The sequence below is a fragment of the Perca flavescens genome, chromosome 11 (assembly GCF_004354835.1).
Source record: "Perca flavescens isolate YP-PL-M2 chromosome 11, PFLA_1.0, whole genome shotgun sequence".
Taxonomy (NCBI): Eukaryota; Metazoa; Chordata; class Actinopteri; order Perciformes; family Percidae; genus Perca; species Perca flavescens.
Window position 1 is genome coordinate 18,789,554 of NC_041341.1, and position 19,709 is coordinate 18,809,262.

General features: G+C 41.9%; 1 protein-coding gene across 1 annotated transcript in view; it reads right to left on the reverse strand.

Moving 5' to 3' along the window:
• Positions 1-3,610: 3,610 nt before the first annotated feature.
• The window catches only part of anos1 (anosmin 1), a 39,690-nt gene continuing 23,591 nt past the window's right edge, over positions 3,611-19,709 (reverse strand). The window contains exons 5-14 of the mRNA XM_028591595.1: positions 17,283-17,467; positions 16,790-16,919; positions 14,279-14,484; positions 12,243-12,387; positions 11,055-11,201; positions 8,468-8,556; positions 7,182-7,353; positions 6,515-6,735; positions 5,670-5,811; positions 3,611-4,709 (exon numbers count right to left, since the gene is read on the reverse strand). Coding sequence (XP_028447396.1) covers positions 4,651-4,709; positions 5,670-5,811; positions 6,515-6,735; positions 7,182-7,353; positions 8,468-8,556; positions 11,055-11,201; positions 12,243-12,387; positions 14,279-14,484; positions 16,790-16,919; positions 17,283-17,467 — 1,496 coding nt within the window. The 3' untranslated portion in view covers positions 3,611-4,650. The remainder of the gene's footprint in view (positions 4,710-5,669; positions 5,812-6,514; positions 6,736-7,181; positions 7,354-8,467; positions 8,557-11,054; positions 11,202-12,242; positions 12,388-14,278; positions 14,485-16,789; positions 16,920-17,282; positions 17,468-19,709) is intronic.

Consider the following 19,709-nt stretch of genomic DNA (forward strand, 5'->3'; position numbering starts at 1 on the left):
AGTTACTTTGCAGATTTAAATTTGAAATGCAAAACATATGATCTGTTTTCAAAATACAGTATGCCGTATGGTCTGAAAGACCCAGCAGTATTTGCAGTTAGAGCTAACCAGCTGCTTATGTTAATACCATAATGATAATGCGTAATAAATAACACTATGAAATGGCTCGGTCTTCCTTATTAGTACTTTTACTTCTCATACTTTAATTACATTTTGCAATTTATGATTCTGTACTTTTTACTTCATTTATAAGTACCAATTTAAATGCATGACTTTTACGGGAGTATTTTTACATTGTGGTATTGATACTTTTGCTTTAAATAATTACAGTACATCTTCTACCACGGATTATACTAAGGTGTTTAAACATCTGTTTATAATAGTCCAATATATCTTCACTACAACTGGCACAAAAAAGCTGAATCAAGTGTCAACAAAAATTATTTGGAGAGCTATTGAACTGTTTTTGATTGCACAGGTGTACATTATAAGCTGCTATTATATACCATTATATATATATATATATATATATATATATATATAGCATTATAAACTTTGTTTATACAAAATCATTTTCTCATATTATTGTACCAGCTCAGTCGCTGACTTATACAACCCAAGAAAGCTTTTCCAGGCACAGAGACGAAATAACATTCCCAGTGGAGACACAGAAGCAAAGGCCATTTTTAGCAACAAACACATTATCTGTCTGTCTTTGGATGAGGAGGTGTTTTTACTTCAGTGTCCTGGTAGGCTAGTACTGCTTTTTAATCATGGCACACACATGCTCATCAAGCTTCTCACTTTGTCAGCCTTGAGAGGAAGGAGAGGAATACAGAGCTTGTCAACAGTGTTGTAGCTCTAGTGCTTGTGTAATGTGTGGCATGTTCTCAGGTCTGGCCATGTGTTCTGGTCTTCATTAGACTTAGACTGAACATCTTTTTCAGCCTGACAGAAAGATCCTTTCATGTGTCCCCTGCCTGGTCCCACTCACCAGAGCCTAACCAGAAACATGCCACTGCCCGGGGCAAGGTCAGATTTCTCACCATATCACAGCATTAAAGCAACATTGCCTTTCCTAATGGAGGGGGGAAAAAACACTCTTATTTTTCATCAATCTCACAGACAATATATTCCATCTCATCATATTGAAGGAGTACCAGCGCAAATGGATGTAGTCCATGTGGTAGTAATCTGGAGCGCATGCCTGGCTCTCCTTGATGATCTCACTGACCTGAAACTCACATGAGAGCAACGTTTGCTCTCAAATCGTTCAAGTTACGATCAGTGACATCTGAAAAAAGGAAAGTAAAGTCCATCCATTTTATTTTTTGCCTCATACTTCAAAGTAATGCTTGGATCGTACCTATCATCAAAACCTAAATTCCAACAATCCTTTAAGGGGTAATGTTACAGTTGCTCCGTCAAACTATTGTAGGATGACCCATAAAAGTGGCTTAGATTTGATAAATAGTAATGCATGGCTCATTGCAATGTTAATCTGCAGAACGGTGCAAAGGGGTCAGAGGAGATGTGTGGAAGAAACAGCCTATCTTTGTTGCACTCCTCTGAATGGACTCACTGTGTTATTCTCAGTTCTAATAAAATGAGGGCTAATGCCAACCAGGAGACGGGTAAATATTTAATTGACTGGGATTATTCGCAGAGCCAAATGAATAATATTGTTTTCATAAATATGTGTTCAAATTTGAAAGCAATATCCCCTGCCTGACTTTCACAATAGGGATGTAATGTCATGCAAAGTGAAAAAGCCCTCACTGGCCTTGTACCATAAGAAACAAAGCTTTTGTACTGACGACTGGCCTATTATTTAGTTGTTGCATTTTTTTCCCCTTTCTTTTATGTCCTCGGAGACTTGGACGTCTTGCAACATGCCTCAAAAGAGGCTAGAGGCCCTTTTGTTTTGAGGTTTTCACACTTGAGGGCCATGGTATTTGCTGTGTGTAGAGAGGGACTGTGACAGCCTGAAAGGGAGAGGGGCTGGGCTGGCTCGCACAGAAAGGAGCCTTGGCTAAACACTGGCCCGGCTCCTAGAAAAGAGAGAGGGATTAGCGTGCACAGACCAAGAGGAACTAATCTCCTGTGACATAATAGAACTGTACATAAACAACATCCCTGAGAAGTGAGCGGCGAAGCATTGACTGACTGAAGAGGCTGAGTGTGTGAAAACAAGGGCTCAGAATAATTTGTCGCTCGGTGTGGAAAATGGTGACAAGACTTCAGAATCTAAACATCTGGACAGCAACGTCTCTTCACAAACATACATTTCAAAAAGCAAGCACACCCACACAAATATGCAAACACACAGACACAATCAATACAGTCCATGATTTCTAGTATGTCTTTTAATGGAAATATTTGCAATACTGAATTGACACGGATTAACCTCCAACAGCAGAATAGAAAACTGTTCCTTTGCTAGCAGCACACTGGAAGGAATTTTGTCTCTTTGGTGACACTCATTTTCCTTAAGTGCATCAAAGGCAACTTACACATGGCTCAGGCTCATGAAAATGCATTTTGAAACTTGAAAGCCAACTGCACCAATTGAAAAAAAAAGTGTTTTTTTTATTTGTAGTTACCTTTCTGATGATTTTTGGAAATGCCATAACGTATCTAATTGATCTGAATTTAATTGAATCTCAGACAGAGTACATGATTTGTTTAATTCTATGAAAGATATGAAATCCATCCACTGATGGATTCACTGCATGTTGTCTTTGAAAGTCCAAAATTCCAGGTTTGGCAGATGCAGTGGTTTGAATACTCTGAATACTCTACCAATGAGCATGCTGATGTCCGTTAGCACAGTTCCTATGGAGGATGCATGCACTTCTTGTAAGTCACTTTGGTTGAAAGTGTCTACAAAATGACCTTAAATGTAAAGACAACGACCACATATACAGTATAGTGTATACTGTATGTGGTGTAAATAAACCTCTATCTTATTAACAAGAATGTAATGTCAACTTGCCTGGATACACATAATAAAACATATAAACCGTATGCACCATTAAACACTATTCTGCATGCGCTCCTTTCAGTATTGGATGTGTCCTAAAAAAGGCTTTTATCCAACACACATAAATAACTCCGCTTGCGGTTTTGAACACAGAAATCATGAGCGGCATACATATAGGATTAACTCTCACAATGTCACTCTTAGCTATTTTCTTAGCTATTACATTTCATCTTTTCATTCAGAGGGTGAAGGCTGCTGAGCAGAGGAGCGATTTAATGCTTTTCAAGTGCTCCGAGAAGCAGAGCATTATGTTGAGGGGCGCCCGACCTCAGCAATGGTAAATTTGCTTGGGCTGTTAAGCTAGATGACCTGTTTATTTGGACTTGCAGAGCGCATGTCTCCTGGACCGATCAGTGGATAGACTGTACACAGAGTCAGCCATGATGGCTTTTACAGCCAAAATAAGCAACATTAACTGCCAAATAGTGGAGAAGCATGTCTATTTACTACTTCAATTAAACAAACAGCAAAGGGAATTGGTTAAGGATTATTTTATTACTTAGCATTTTGTACAGTTTCTACCATGGAAAAATAACATGTAACATAAGACTGTATTTACAATTCCATTTTTACAAAATGTCTTTACAAGATTTTCTTGTCTGTTCAAAAACTTGAGACTAGAACGCACGAAACAAACACATTCACGCACATCCAAACCAAACTTTGTAATACACACATAAATAAATATAGACATTCACTGACTGTTCCACGACAAATATTTCTACAGCCAAGAACATGTACAATTCATCATTTCCACACAAGTTATAATTTCATTAATAAACATTACATATTACTCCCAATATAATTCTTTGTTAATCTGTTAATGAAATATTGCTAACATACTGAAAAGAGGTAACAGACAATTATTTCATGCCAACAGAATGCTAACGCTTGTCATGCAAAACCATTACAAGCTTTCAATTTGAAGCAAGTAATTCATTTACAGTTCAAAAAATCAAATGTACTACATGCAACATACTATGACTTTAGTTACATTATCCATCAGTACTGACTTATTCCTAAGCGCCTCTTTAATGGGTAACACAAAATAAATAGATGAATTTCTACTTTTCTTTCTTCATGAATAAACTTTTTTTTTTATACAGTTCTGGCATTTCCTACCATCCATGTTAAGCCATCTTCAATCAAGTACTTGTTTGACTTTAAACCATGACCTAATTGCCGGCCTATGATCAACTGATTTCAATTTTGCTAATATCGTATGGCTGTGTGCGATGACAGCTGGATCACAACTATTTTAGGGGGCTTTAACTTTTACCTAGAATTTCATAACTTCTTGATGATTTGGGGGAAGTGTTTTGGGAGCTGTGTACTAACCAACGCTGAATGTGAGACCTCGCGGTATAAATTTCACTGTACAGACCAACCCGTCCACTGACATATCTCAGTCAAGGGAGAGGGGTTGAGAAGGAATAGCTGATGTGTTGTGGAGCCTGGAGAAGATGGACCCATATTTCACGAGCAGGGGGGTCAGTTCATGGTCTGGTGCGCTGTGTTTCTGTTTGGTTCCACACATTCCTTCCCTGACAGACAGGAGCAGAGAGCCACCGGTGCTTCTCCCTATTGGGTTTGCCTCGACTTGCAGCTCAGTGCCTCTCCACTGATGGCTTCTGGTGGTGAGAGTGATGCTGCCGGAGTCTGGGTCCTAGAAAGACACACGTTATTTACACATTACTTGGCAGTGTTTAACCTGTTATACAGGTCATAAATACATCGCCTCCTTTTGCTGAGCTAAACAACCAGCGTTAAGTATGTCTTTTCCGCAAAAAAAAATGCTGCCTAACCCAAAATAATGTGGAGGAAGCACCGCATCTTTTCTTAAAACTGCTGATTTTTTGGCAGCTTGGGGGCAGTGGAACGAAGCTGTGAACATTGACATAATATCTACTTATAAAGTTGATATGGCAAACTTGTTAGAGTCGTGTATTTTGGAAACCTGATGAATGTAAGCTCAATATCCAATTTTCTTTTAGCTCTGTTTTGCACTCCACTAATTCGTGAGGGAAATATCGGACTCTTCAGCTGCTAAATGCTCCACTTGGGTTCTCTAGCTAGGTGTTTGGTGATGGGCAGGTTTTTAGAGATTTGTTTGCTGAAAACAGATGGCTGTTGTGCACGCAAAAAACGACGTGGGCCAGAAAACCAAAAAGGTGAGCTAAAAAAAGGCCAAAACGCTCTGTAGAGCTGAGGGGAGATGCTGTAATTCTCTGTGGGTTCAGCACTTCAAGCAACCCCTTTCACATATAAGTGCACATAGGACAGAGCCAGGACAGCTGTTTCCTCCACAAGTCTTTGTGCTAAAATAACCGGCTGCTAGCTGTAGCCTTATATTTGTTGTACAGACGTGAGGGTGGTATTTTCTCATCTAACTCTTGCAGGAAAGCAAACTAACAATACAAAATGTCAAACTATTGCTTTTAGGATAAAGATTTTTAAGATTTTAGGATAAAAAATATACTGTATACTGTTAGCACTGAGCAGTAAGAGCCACTGAATGAAACCCAACACAAACTTTAACAGATTTAAATTTTTCAGTCAAGAAAAAAATCACATTAGTTGAAATGATGTATAGCACCAAAGACAGTGACAGTGACTTAGTACTTACGGTGTTGAATGACTGGTAATATGTTCGGCGTCTGGAAGGTCTTGACAGTGGCAGGACCTTCCCCTCCAGTTGTTATGACCTGCACCTCCAGTCTGTAGTAGGTGGATGGCCGCAGGTTGGACACGACAAGCAAGTTATGATCCTGCCAAGTGAGGGAGGAGAGCAGCAGAAGACATGCCATCAGTTGAAATACAACAGAATTTAAATTTGACATGACTTGAATTGGAATGGGCTGTAAACCGGGGGGGGAGTATCAGCTGCAGAGCTGTCTTTGCACAAGCCACAGACAAAAACAAAGACTTTGTCTTCATAAGGCTGGCTGTCTGTCCTTTTTTTTTGTTGCTGCCAGCTTGATAAAGTGTGCGGTGGGTGCTTTTATTTATAGAAGAGTTCCAGAGGCTGGGAGGTGCAGATAGGCAGAACGTGTTGTTGATGGAGCAGATTATGTCAAAGAGCGGCTTTTTCTGAGCTCTCACAGAGGATGAAAGAGGAAGACGTGAAGGCAGATGAAAACGTAGAGGAGGATAACTTCCAGCAGGACACAACACTTCCTCAGATCTCTCCCTGTGCCTGTCTACACACCACCGCTTATCACAAGATTCATGCAAAGAGGCCACAACAGTGTTATCCTCAAATCACCCTCACCTCTGATAGATTCAGTGAAATGAAATGCTGAAAATAGAACATACCTTCCTACTACAAGGGACACTTTACTGACTATATATGAGAGCATGGTCCCTGTGAGATATGGAAACATATACATCTGCAGTATTTGAAAACAGCCTTTACGCTATTACTAGCGTAAAGGCTGTTTTCAAATACTGTTTTAATGAAAATAGACTTACTGGAGGCAGGATCTGGGACTGGGAGATGATGCTGTTGGGCAGGCTGTTTTGCCGGCTTTCAGTGGTGATCTCGGCCCAGGTGACTTGGAAGCCTGTGATTCGCTGATGGGGAGCCACCCTGGACACACGCCACAGAAAGTTGCCGGTGATGTTTCCCTCAATGATGGAGAAAGAGGCCGTCAGATTCTCTGGCTTAGCCAAAACCTTTGGAAGCCCTGGAGCTGTTAGGAGAAAGGTGGTCTCATTTAGAGTCTTGATATTAAAGGAATAGTTCAACATTTTGAGAAACACATTTACCAGTATTTGCTTTCTTGCTGAAAGATAGATGAAAAGATTGATACCACTCTCATGTCTGTAACTAGTGAGCTTTAGAGCTGCTGCTAGGCAGATTTTGTTACCGGTGCTAGGAGCCGGCTAGCTGTTTCCTCCTGTTTGCAGTCTTTTTGCTAAGCTAATCTAACTAGCTTCATATTCACCGTACAGACATGAGAGATAGATCTATCTTTTCATCTAAAGCGAATTTGTGTATTTCCCAAAATGTTGAACTATTCCTTTAAGAGTGTATAGATTTTCTCATCATTATTTTAATATGCTACGGTGTCTGATTACTGTGTAATACAGATCGATTTCAATATGTCCTTTACGCGTCAAACTGCTGAATACTCACCTCCCTCCCCTGGGCAGGGGATGTGTTTGTGAGTCTTGCTACGGATGGTTGCGCAGGATGGGGTGAGGAAGGTGGTGCTCTCGTCCTTGGAGCGTCTCTTGGACTTCAGCATGTGAACAGTGACTTTGTACTTGCAGGAGAACAGCAGGCCTGGGAGGTTGATGTAGTTCTCCTGAGCCAAGAAACAAATTATTCAGCCCTGATGACTTTGACATGTCACCCAGGTCAGGTCCCATGGAGCTTCAGAGATAATTAAATACACAGTGCCGGGGCAGATCACATTCCCACTCAGACCTCAGGAACATGCCCCACATTACAGGACCACTTTGAACACTCACATGGTAGGGGTTAGACCACTATCCTTCTATTCAACTTACAATATAAAAGATTTTTTACAGCTTCCACATGTCGCATAAACGCAACTTAATTAAGAAGCAGCAACCAAAGTAAATTTATGTTTCATTTTTCAAAAGAGAATGGCCTGTAAATCCCTGTTAATGAATTCTGTGCTGCAGTCTTACACTTTACACGTATTTCAAACTTTAATCATCTATTGATCTTAACAACAAAAAAATGCCATTCTCATCTCTTTCCAGGAAATAAAAAAAAGAAATCCCGCTGACTAGTGGATTTAGATCTTGCATTTGTAATACAGAGGTTCTACATTAATAGGCAGTCCCCTGAGAGAGGGTGTGTGTATAGTCTCTCTGACTTGAAACAGCTTTGATTAAAAGTGAATGAGGCGCTGTGCTCACATAAAAGCACAAGCCCTGGAATCCTTCCCAGCGATCTATAGAAAATGGATGTATATTTCCTAGCAACGAGAGGGCTGGTCCCCAAAGAATGTGTTGATTGCCAGGCCTCTGCCATCCTGTATCAGCCTGAGCCCAAGACTCTCCCAACCCCTACACAGAGCCTACAAGGAAGCCCCGTGCAAAATGCATGGCTGTGGCCGTTGGAGGTGAATGATCCCCCATTCCGGGAAACATTGTTTAAGTAAATGCATTTTATTGGCCAACACACCACATGCCTGACCACACGACTGACTCATAATATTCAAAATAACAGCCAGTGATTTGCCTAGTGCAAATCCAACGCAACAGGGCTTCAGCCTCACTCAGTAAAGTTGTTTTCTTTAGCGGAGGTGTCCTTTTTTAAGCATCAGACAAAAGGTTAGGCACGTGCTTTGCATAGCACAGAGCTGCTGATCAAGTTGTAGCTGCGCTTTGCACTCCATGATCAGACCTGCAGTTGGAAGGTGTGTGAAACAGCTGCTGGAGACTAACCTGCGTGACAGATTTTTCTGGTCCTCGGGTCTCGTTGTGGCTGCAGTACTCCGGCATCCACTGGACATGATAGCGACTCACAGTGGGGTCTGAAACAAAGGGAGGATGAAAAGAGAGAATGTCACATCACATGACAAAGACCCAACTCAGTACTCAGATCTTTAGCTGAGCAACAAAGAGCAATCGATGAATCGATGAGCAAAATGTCTAAAGAGAAAATGCACTGACAACTATTGGAATGAACTACATTCATTTGATTCATTCAGTGTAATGATTTGCTGCTTTTCTCTTTATATCTGCAAAAAATATGTTTTGTACTTCTGACCGACAAAAACAAGCCATCAGGTAATCGATAATCTAAACAATCCTTAGCAAGACACTGAAGTCCAAACTGCTCTTAACGTACATTATGTGCATAAAACTTGCTTTGGACAAAGGCATCAAATGAATATATACCGGTCAAATAAATGTAGTCGAGTAAAAAGCATAACACTTCTGCCCCTCTAAGTATGAAGTAGCCTTGGATATCTTAAATTGCACCTTTGTACAGTACTTGAGTAAATGTACTTAGTTATGTAACACCACTGCACCCACTGAACATGAATTGGATATCAAAAGACAATCCGACTGGCTGAAGTGATTAACTGATGGGTATCTCGCAAATTACAACAGTCCCTATCTGAGATCTGATATCACTAGATCCATAATTGATGATCCTGATAACTAATGTCTCTGAAAAAAAGAAACATGAAAGCACTTTCTTCTTTATCCTTGCATTAGTTTATTAACTTCATTTTCCGGTTTCCTAAACCTTTCCTTTTGTTCGCTGAAGGCTCAATTCCAAAGCCAAACTTTTCTACTTCAACTTTAGAGATTTGCATTCTCATCAGTGGAGTAGCAGCCTTCATTACTGTACAGTAGCTCCTCCTGAGCTCATCAGTGGCGTTTATCTGCCCATCACCCTCATCTTATGTTGCTAGATTTATTATTCATTCAACTGTGTCGCTTGCATATGTGAAATACTTCTCCGATTAATAATTGAGTTATGCTATATTCGCCCTTTGGCGGGGGCCTGGGTTGTGGTGGGGAGATAAAAGGGGTCCTTTGAAGGCTTACACACAGATCTGGCACTTGGAGCCCCTGAGCTCTTTGGAAGCAGAAAAGAGGAATTACAGGGAACCGGGGAAAAATAAACAAGATATGCTTAGTTGGGACTGACAGAGAGGGGAAGTGGTATGTAAAACAAGAAATGGGACATGTAAATCAGGTAGAGAACAGAACCTCAGCAGTGTTGGATAAATCCTGGCTGGAAGCGAGCCTCAGAAGTGCCGCCACCGCCGGACTGCTGTCTATTGTCTGGGTGTTGGGCAGACAGCGATATATTATCTAAACTGGTGTACAGTAAGACTCTTTTTTGTCTGCTGGAAAAAACCCAGAAGCTGCTCTGGATCACAGAGACAATGAGTGAGAGTTTAATCACGGTTCAGTTAACCTGTCCCTTCTCCCTGTCACACAAACCAGATGTCCAGAGACTACAACTCTCCAGACCATCTGTACGTCTGTATGTTTACAGTAGTGGAACCCAGGTTGTCAGAGTCAAAGCAAGGGTCATCCCTCAGACTAATGAGTGGCAGTGGCACGCACACACACACACACACACACACACACACACACACACACACACACACACACACACACACACACACACACACACACACACACACTGCAGACCAGCACTGCAAACGAGACAGAAAAAGAAGCTGGACCAGGATTAACTCTGCACTGCAACACTGTGATTCCCAAGCCACGCTTGATCCCCGTCAGCATCACTCAGCTCTCTGAGTCCAGGCCAACCTCACTAACAGCTCTGGGCCAACTCTCTCTTCCCCTTCTCTCTCTCTCTCTCTCACTCTGATTCAGCAGTTGGTGTCTCACCAGGCCTCTCCTTTAGCCAGGGCTTGCATTCTTGACTCTAAGATGTGGAGTTTGGCTTAGATGATGACATATATTAGTAACATAACATAGACCAGTGAATGGGACTTGACAGGTTACCCTGAGAGCATGGCTTTCAAGGTTTCCATATTTCCACTCTGGTATTAACAGAAGGTTTGGGGAATGGACGCCGCTGGGACAGGCATTCCTATAGGCTTTAACCCCTTGCTGTGCCACAGCCCACAACCGTTTCTGTTCCCCATGACATCAGGTCTTGTAAAACAAAATGGACCGCTTCAACACTAATGCGAGGGCGAGGATCTATTAAATACAGCTGTCAATAAATCCCATCGCACGCCTCCGGCTCTGAGTGTTTATTGTTCTTTACTGAACGGTGGCTCTGCTCTATGTGCAGGTTTACACAAATTTGCCCAGCGCTTACATTACTCAGCTCTCACAATGACACATTGTTTCATTTATTTCATTTACACCATCTGATGCCACATTTATAAAAAGGAATCTTCCTTTGCTTGTGTAACTGAGGATCAGTCATAACACTTTATTATGGTGTACATGAGTCATAGTGATTGATGTGCATAATGGGGTGGAAATTAGATTCTAACAAAGCTGTAAATCAATACAGTAGAGTGCATACCTCCCCGGTTCTTCCAGTAGACACGGACCTGCAGCTGGCCATCCTGGAAGAAGGGCGTGCCTACCTCCAGAGGGCCAGAGGGGCGTTTGGCCAAGGTCGAACCAAGAGGGGATATCTCCTCCTTCTTTGACTTGAGCACTGATTTTACTGGGAAGAGAAAGGAGAAATGTTTGCTGCTGTAGCTAAGACAGTGACTGTCTTGTGGCAAACTCTCCAGCATGGTAACAGAAACACAGCAGTTACAACATGTTCTTTATGCATAAATGTGGTGTGACTTGATGGGTACGCACAGTACTGCGTAAAACAGCCAAGATTAGGGGTTCAATTCCAGATGTGCTGTCAGCGCACCTTGGCCATTGCTGCTTTTTGCCATTCTCATGCTGATGGTTTGCCTGAAGACTCTCAGTAATTTAGGAAAATTCAATTCTCAAAGAAAACAAACAAACAAACAAAGAAAATTGGATTCTGATTGTTCAGCCAACCCCATATGTATCTGCAATCACAAAACTGCAGCTCCATCCAGATTTTTTTCCTTCTTTTTATTTTTTTATTTCAGGAAGTGCATGACTCAGCATGTGACTCGTAATTGCACCTACAGTACCAATGATTTGGTTGCAGTGGACTGTTAACCAAAACTAAGGTGCTTTGGCTAAAAGTATTCACTAAATTGCAAATATATAGTAAAACAAGACTAAAAGTCTACAGCCATGCCACGTTCACCATCTTAGTTTAGCGTGTTAGCGTTTTCAAATAAGCACTAAACACAAAATACAGCTGAGGATGATGGGAATGTCATTAGTTTGGCAGTGATTTGGTCATAAAGTGGACAAAGTAAAATTTCGACCTGATGATGGTGCAAGGTTGAAAAACCAGTGATTACCCAAAATGTCTGAACTACATTTCTATCTATTACGACAATCCATCCAGTAGCTGTCCATTAAAATGTCCCTCAAAAGCCACATATGTCAACCTCAGAGTGGCGCTAGAGAAAAAGTCACTAGGATTCATGTTCTGGGGACCGTGAATGTTTACACAAAATCACATTGCAATCAATACAATAGTTGTTGAGATATTTCAGTCTTGACCAAAGTGGTGGACTGACCAACTGACACTGCCATGCCTAGTGACTAAAACACATAACAAGTCCGACAGCAGAATGACCGACAGAAAGTTAGCACCAATGTTTACCTGACTCATTATTTTGGGTGGTGCTGAAGTGGAGAGAAGCCTTGGAGCTCTTCAGGCGCACCTGTCCCCAGTATGTGACGGCCTGCAGCTCCACAGTGTAACTGCTGTTTTGTAGCAGTCCCTCCAGATCCACCCAGCTCTGAGCCTGCAACAACAGAAAACACTTGCATGTTGGATTTTGTATGTTACCACAGTGTCACTTGAGGCTTCTTTCAAAGCCCTGTCATTGTCTCAGTCATAGTTCCAGCTCAGCTCAGCCTGGGCCGACACTGGCTTGTGGGAAAGCCCTGCTTATTAAGAACACATGTGGAGCTGGGAAAGGTATCGTGGCAAGGAGATAGCCTTCAGGGCCTTGTGATGGAGCCATATTATCAGAGCCTCCCAGGGCTTCCTCACTGTGTTTGACTTGCAGCATTCCACCATCAGCGTGAGCTTGATGAATTCTTGTTATTGACTGTGCGTGTTTTGACATTCCTCTACCAGCAGGCTGCTTTCAAAGCCCTGAGGTGCCAAAGTGGAAACCAGTAGTACATGTGTCATGGGTGTCTGGTGTCTCCCACCTTTATCTCCTCTGTGCCACATCTGCTATGCATTTCATACACTAATTCAGGAGAAGACTCTATGGAGGTGTGTGTGTGTGTGTGTGTGTGTGTGTGTGTAAACTATACAATCTGTCTATCTGCCCAAGTAATGAAATGCTCTTCACAGATACTGAGCCACAGGTATGTGCCATCAGGTCACATATTGCTGGATGTATTGTGTAAATGGCTCATAAAACGTTTGAATACCAAATATATTTAGATATGCGCAGAGAGTATGTTATTTATGAGGACAGTCAATGATTTATCTATAAGGTTCATTTATATGCTTATGGACCTGTTGCTTCAATCTGTGACAGTCTAATCAATGCTTGCATACACACTTCTATGTAGAAGCCAAAAACAAAACAAATTTTCAATACTATCAAAATATTATTCTATGGCTTTCTGAGTTGTCATAGCCAGTAACTCTAACTTTTGAAACGTTTGTTAAAGCTTTTATATCCAAATTGTATTAACCTATTCTTTGTGATCGCAAGTGGGGCTTAGTCTATGATGTGACATCCCAGACAACGGCCCATGAAAACTCTTTGTTCTGGCTGGACCAAATAGTTGAGAATGTTCCAGTATGAAAACTAAACTATTCCAAGGAATTAACAGCTGGAATCAATTGTATTTTCCTTTAAAATAGATATTTATGTCATTATTAGAGAATTACTGGAATTGTTAGGTCTTTGTATATTATAGAGTGTGGTCTAGACCTACTCTATCTGTAAAGTGTCTTGAGATAACTCCTTTTATGATTTGATACTATAAATACAATTGAATTGAATTGAATTGAATTAGAAAATGTTTCTTAAATGTTTTTAGCTGTTCTGTTTTACTGAGTCTCCCCTTAGTTTAAATATACTGTAGGCATGAATGGTGAAGATAATAATAGGAGAGGAATTGTAAGTATAGTTATATAACCACTTGACTTTGAAACTGCTTGAAAAATAGGACAAATAAAAACCCATGTAACCACTTCAGAAACAGCTGCTTGAATTGCACATACAAAAACCGAGTAGGAGAAAATGAAAGCTCCAAAATACAAACTGCAAAAAACAATACAAATTGAGATATTTAAGAAACACAGCTCTTGAAATCATGATTTATAACTATAAATAAGGCTATTTATCACTCTTAATGTGTTTTCTTTAAAGCTTAACAGCGCGTTTAAGGGTTCTTTCGTCAGTATATAAGGAATTAAAACAATGAAGACCACATTGTATCAATCTGTGTGTGATTGATTGAGTGCCTTGCAAGTATATACAAGTCCCATTCCATGTTTATCCTTTCTTCCATTGCAGGCCTACATGGATAATATTAACAGTGATGTGTGAAGGCCAGAGAAGAGAAGATGCTGAGATAATCCTGGACAAGAGCCTGGCGTCTTAGAGAGAGGAAAAGGGAGAGAAAGAGAAAGAACACATCACTGAGACAGGGTGAGAAGATTACCCCGTTGGTGGTCTTTCTCCTTTTCTTCTTGGATGGCACCATCGACTTGGTAGGCACAGTCCAGCTCCAGAACACTTTGTAGTGATGTATGGGGATATCAGGCTCCTCTGGCAGGGTCCAGTTGAGACGGGCTGTCACCAGGCCTTCGTCACCCAGCGTCACGTTGCTGACATGCAAACTGGTTGGGCTGGGAGGGGCGGACGGATCTGAAGACATAGTAACAACAAGACACAACACAGTCAGCTCAGCTGTAACAGATTTCAGTACATCTGTAGGCATTTAGAGCGGAAGACAAAGACGGCCTATAGGTCTTGTATGTGACAAATCTTGAGCCAAGGCAGTTTTCTTGCAAGTATAATTTCAGGTCGAATGCATTACAGGCCAAGACACCTTTCACCACTTGCGGGTTAGCATTGCAGTTAAGGAGGGGGACCAGTATGACACATGTGTAAAGTAATTAGTCCTCCACTGACAATCTGCCATGAGATGTTATGACAGGTGTCATGTCACGTCTATGATGGCGTTCGGCAGGACCGAGAGCACAGGTCAGGGGTTAACAAACACATGCTGCTCACTTTGGCTCCACACTCGACATTCCTGTACTCTAAGTAATGTGTGTTTGTGTGTGTGTGGAGTAAAGCTGGTTCTGAACCCATCCGTATGAGCTGTGACCCATCTGATGGCAGCCTGGTGCATGAGGAGGGGCAGGGCCACATGCCAGACGGCAAACCAGAGGGAATAACCCCCGTAATGAGAAAATGATTCATGCCACAGCCCTGTTGGCTCTCCTCTTCTACTGCCCTCTCCCACCTGAAACACATTTAATCCAGTCCAACAACACAATTGGACACATCGGTTCTCCATACCAGCTGATGTTGGCTGTGCAAGATAAATAAGCAGTCAGTTCTTACAAATTGCCCTAACAAAGTATGGTAGTGCAAAATTGCAATCAGATGATATGGCCGTACTATATAAATAACAATGGCATGACAGAATGGCCAGGAGCTCATCAAATCCATGACAGCTCCCATCAATCTATCAATGTTCTGGCACTGATTGGCCTGATTGGAGATTGGTTTCCATCCCTGCAGCAGAATCCTTTTCCCACCTGGTGCCTGGCTCTGTCTGACAGCCATCCAAAACGCTCTGGGGAGTAAATGTATGACGAGGGATTGACAGGGCAGGTCAACACGCAAATACACGCCACCAAACCCACTAATACTTTTTGTATTTGGCACAAGTTTTCAGTATTTGGCAGAACATGGAAGTAATTAGGATGTCTGCCAGTGTCCCACTGATAAACAACTTTATATATTTTAAAGAATAAATAACACAAGCTTGGTAAAGTATGTTGATGTGCACTGTGCGTTACATAGATGAAAAAATGTAAGTGATCCACACAATGCAGACACTATTTTACATGATATACATTTACAGACCGGGCTGCATAAGGCTGAACTGGCGGGCATATGTCTCTGCCTCTACATGTCAAACAAATACTGTATCTGATCTGGATCAGATTCAATCTCGACACATTATATTCACAAATCTGCAATCCCTGGGAACCACACAACAATTGGCCGTTGCTTTAACAAATCCCATCTGCAGCCCAACACTGTGATTTAGTGTCATTCAACACTAAAAGTGCAGGGTACAGGAGCAGAGCAGCAACACAGAATGCCATCAGACCTTGTTCACTAATCTGTGGCAAAGATCTGAAGCGCGTCTAGGTTACGTCACTCCCTCTGGAGGCAAGACAACACTTGCATTCATTTGAAACCTGCAATATCCTGACTAATTCAGACATATTACATTGTATATGACTGTAAAGAGGGGGGAACCCCTCCTTTGAAGACATAAACGAAGATCTGGTTGCAACACAGAAAAAAAACATTCTGCACACCCAGTCCCTTCTCATTACTCGCATTTTAAATGGCATCGGCATGAATTACCCTTTCCACTTAGCTCAATGGGTAAATGTGTGGAAGCTGTGGAGGGGAAGCACTTATTTACAATTCAGGTTAACAGGGTAAAGAAAAGAATTCAAAGGTTTAAGCCCTGAATACAGTTTTAAATTAACGCATTGAAGCAGTGTGAATGCCATCAGTAAATAGTAATAAATGTATGTTTGGCTTTACCAATCATATTTCAGTCATAATCCGTTTTCTGCTGGTGTATGGAGCCATGCGGTTGACCAGCTTAGCACTTCAGTTCTCACTAAAAATACCGGTGCAGTGTGGGTGACTAAAAACCAAAGTGTGGGTGACTAAAAAAAGATTTTTTTTTTTAAACACCAAACAAAATACACCCTTTCTTTGAGTCAGTGATGAAGAAAGCTTCACCACATACACTTGGTTTGTAAGGTCAGATAAAAAGTCAAATCAGGCTTTGCAACTCTTTCCCAAATGCTCCACCTGTTCTAAGGTCTTAACCATAACAAATGGAGGGCAGTGGGTGTCAAACAGGAACCTAAGGCCACACACACGTGCATATGTACATACACACACAGACCTCTGGAGGAGCGGAAGTGTTTGCTGGGTGCAGTGAAGCCGCGGGTCCCATGGACATTGACTGCAGCAACTCTGAACTGGTACCATCTGCTGGCTCTGATGTCAGCCAGTTGGACGCGCTCCTCTGCAGTCTAAGGGACAGATGGGGGGAGAGAAAACCACAGGGGTCAGGGTTCACGCAGGGTCACAGCCTCATGTGAGTTTGCTGCTACATCAGTCATCTGTGTGTTTCTCTTTGCCAAACTTTCAAAGACACTGTGACTGTGAGGAATGTGCAACCGTGTGCAACAGTCTGTCAGCGCACTGCAGCACTTTCACAGCTGTAGCATGTGGCAAGCTGGGACATATAAAGCTGACATTTCTCAGTGATACAAATCCCAAATGTCTGATCAAAGGAATCACTCACATGACATCATTTGAGGGGATCTAAAAGAGAAACACTTTTCATCTTACTGACATGCTTCAGTATTATTATACGTTTGGTGCATTCCTACCTGTGCCACAGTCTGCCACTCAGTGGCATCGTCTTCGCTGGGGTGGATGCCATAATTCCAGCGGCGCTGCACCACATAAAGGACAGGCTCCACAGAAATGTTGAACTTGGAGGACCAGCGGATCTCCAGCTGACCCGACGGCTGCTCCAAAAACACCAGCTCTTTCCTTGGCTTCAGAGGGACTCCTAAAAGTACAAGCAAGATAGACGATACCGTGACAGGAGTTAATATCACCACTGTGTGGAACATTGTAGGTGAACTTCAACATTAAATTGTAGTTTTCCAATCTTGGGTGGAAAGATAAATGACACCATCAGAGTTGGACAGATACAGATTTGAAAATGAGACATGACCTCACCGCAATAGATTTAATACATGCTGCGGGTCAACAGCATCATCTTTCTACTGTGACAGATTGTGATATTTCCTGGCCAGAGTGATGTGTTTTAGTAGCTGCGCTTCTTAGTAATGACACACATAGTTTGCATCTAGGTATGGGAGATGGTGCGCGTAAGGTCTCCATCTCTTGCGGACATGAGATACCACAGTGAAAACATACACACATGCATGTAAAGTTTTTTGCATCATTGCACTTCACATTCAGCCTTTCAGAAGAAGTCGATGTGGCCATGTGCAATAAATTAGAGCTTTATTAAGTGCGGGACTGGGCCAAGTGCTCAGCCAAGTCAGACTCTCTCAAGTAAATTTATTGCACTGGAGACGTAGTGAGTTGTTGATTGAGCGTTGGGCACAGTGATAATGAGATGGAGATTGGAAAAGCAAGTTTGAAAGTACAGGAGAAGGCTGAATACATCTCACAGTTCTTAATAAATCACCTAGCACTTCAGACCATTATGTTGGACCTCTGTTGCTGCTGAGCGGCCCACCCCTGCTCGGCAGTTATAAACAGCATCAACACACGCTCAAGGCTACTGCGCAGCGTGTCGGTAAACAACATAATCAAGACTGTGTTTTGTATGCAGAGCACTTGATCTACTTATATCTCTATTCAGTCTTCATACAGGGCATGTAAAGTGATTGATTGGTGCATATAAAATCCTGGAAGATGGAGGAGGGCCACATGCATATGGAGTCAGTACTTTGTTTTGAGCTTTCTGCACACTAACAGCTGGGGGTCATTGTGCTGTGGTTTCACAGCTCCACAGTCCAGTGTGTGTGTGTGTGTGTGTGTGTGTGTGTGTGTGTGTGTGTGTGTGTGTGTGTGTGTGTGTGTGTGTGTGTGTGTGTGTGTGTGTGTGTGTGTCTGTGTGTGTGTGCGCAAACAAACATGTCACATTTCCTGTGCAATACTGAACACCACAGCATTCCTCTTCTCCCTCTGTCTTAGCTCATCTTCCCACAAAGTCCAACAAGTACTACTGCAACACACACACAAACACACACATACAAACACACAACCTCTCTCTTCCGCAATATGTGGGAGGGCAACAAATACACTTTCTCTCAGCTAGCTCTTTCCAAAGATAACTTTTGGGTCAGGTTTGGTCCAAGAATCATACAGCGTTCATTTTTCAATGGCTGCACGCTTCCTCCAAACCGTGATGTAACTGCTGCTGAAGCAAGAGTACAGCATCCGTTCATGTCTTAATCATGCCAACAATTACACTCCAGGAATATAATTCTCAATACTCACGCACATACTGTCATAATGATTGCTGTAATTACAGGGGTTGAGGAAAACACTACAAATACTGCTTGTAGCACAAGGACATACCGTAAACTGAATATGGCTAATGGACTGATTAACTGACTGGCTTGTTGTGACAATGTGGTGATAACTCCATCATTTATCTTCAATTTCATTCCGGCATCTACATTTTTCACTTGTTTTTTTTATTTTAATCACACCTTCAGCTCCTTTGCCAGTTTCTCTCACAGTATATTGTGGAATTGTGCACTGCTTTTATTCAGAATACAGACAAATATGGTAGCATCACATGTGGTGCTATTTCTTCTGAGTAACAGAGAAAATGAGAGACCTAGAGAGAAATATATGAAAACAAAAGAAATAGAGGAGCCTAATAAACCACCTATTTCCATACGCACACTGCATATTTTATCAGAGGCACTCCCCGCGAATACATCTTCGATACGACATTTCAGAGCAGTGGATGATGTCTAACAGCATCGGGCTCTAATGATGTAAAAAAAAAAATAAAATAAGCTTTATTACTCATCAAAAGCACAGTGGGGGTCCAGTCCTGAACACTGAAGTTTTTCTTTATCAGGGACATACACATGGGCTGGGGACCCTAACCTGAACACACACACACACACACACACACACACACACACACACACACACACACACACACACACACACACACACACACACACACACATCTGAGAGTGATCTCAGTGGGGGAAACGCTCCATTTCTTCCCGCTTGTGTTTGCTAATGGCTTC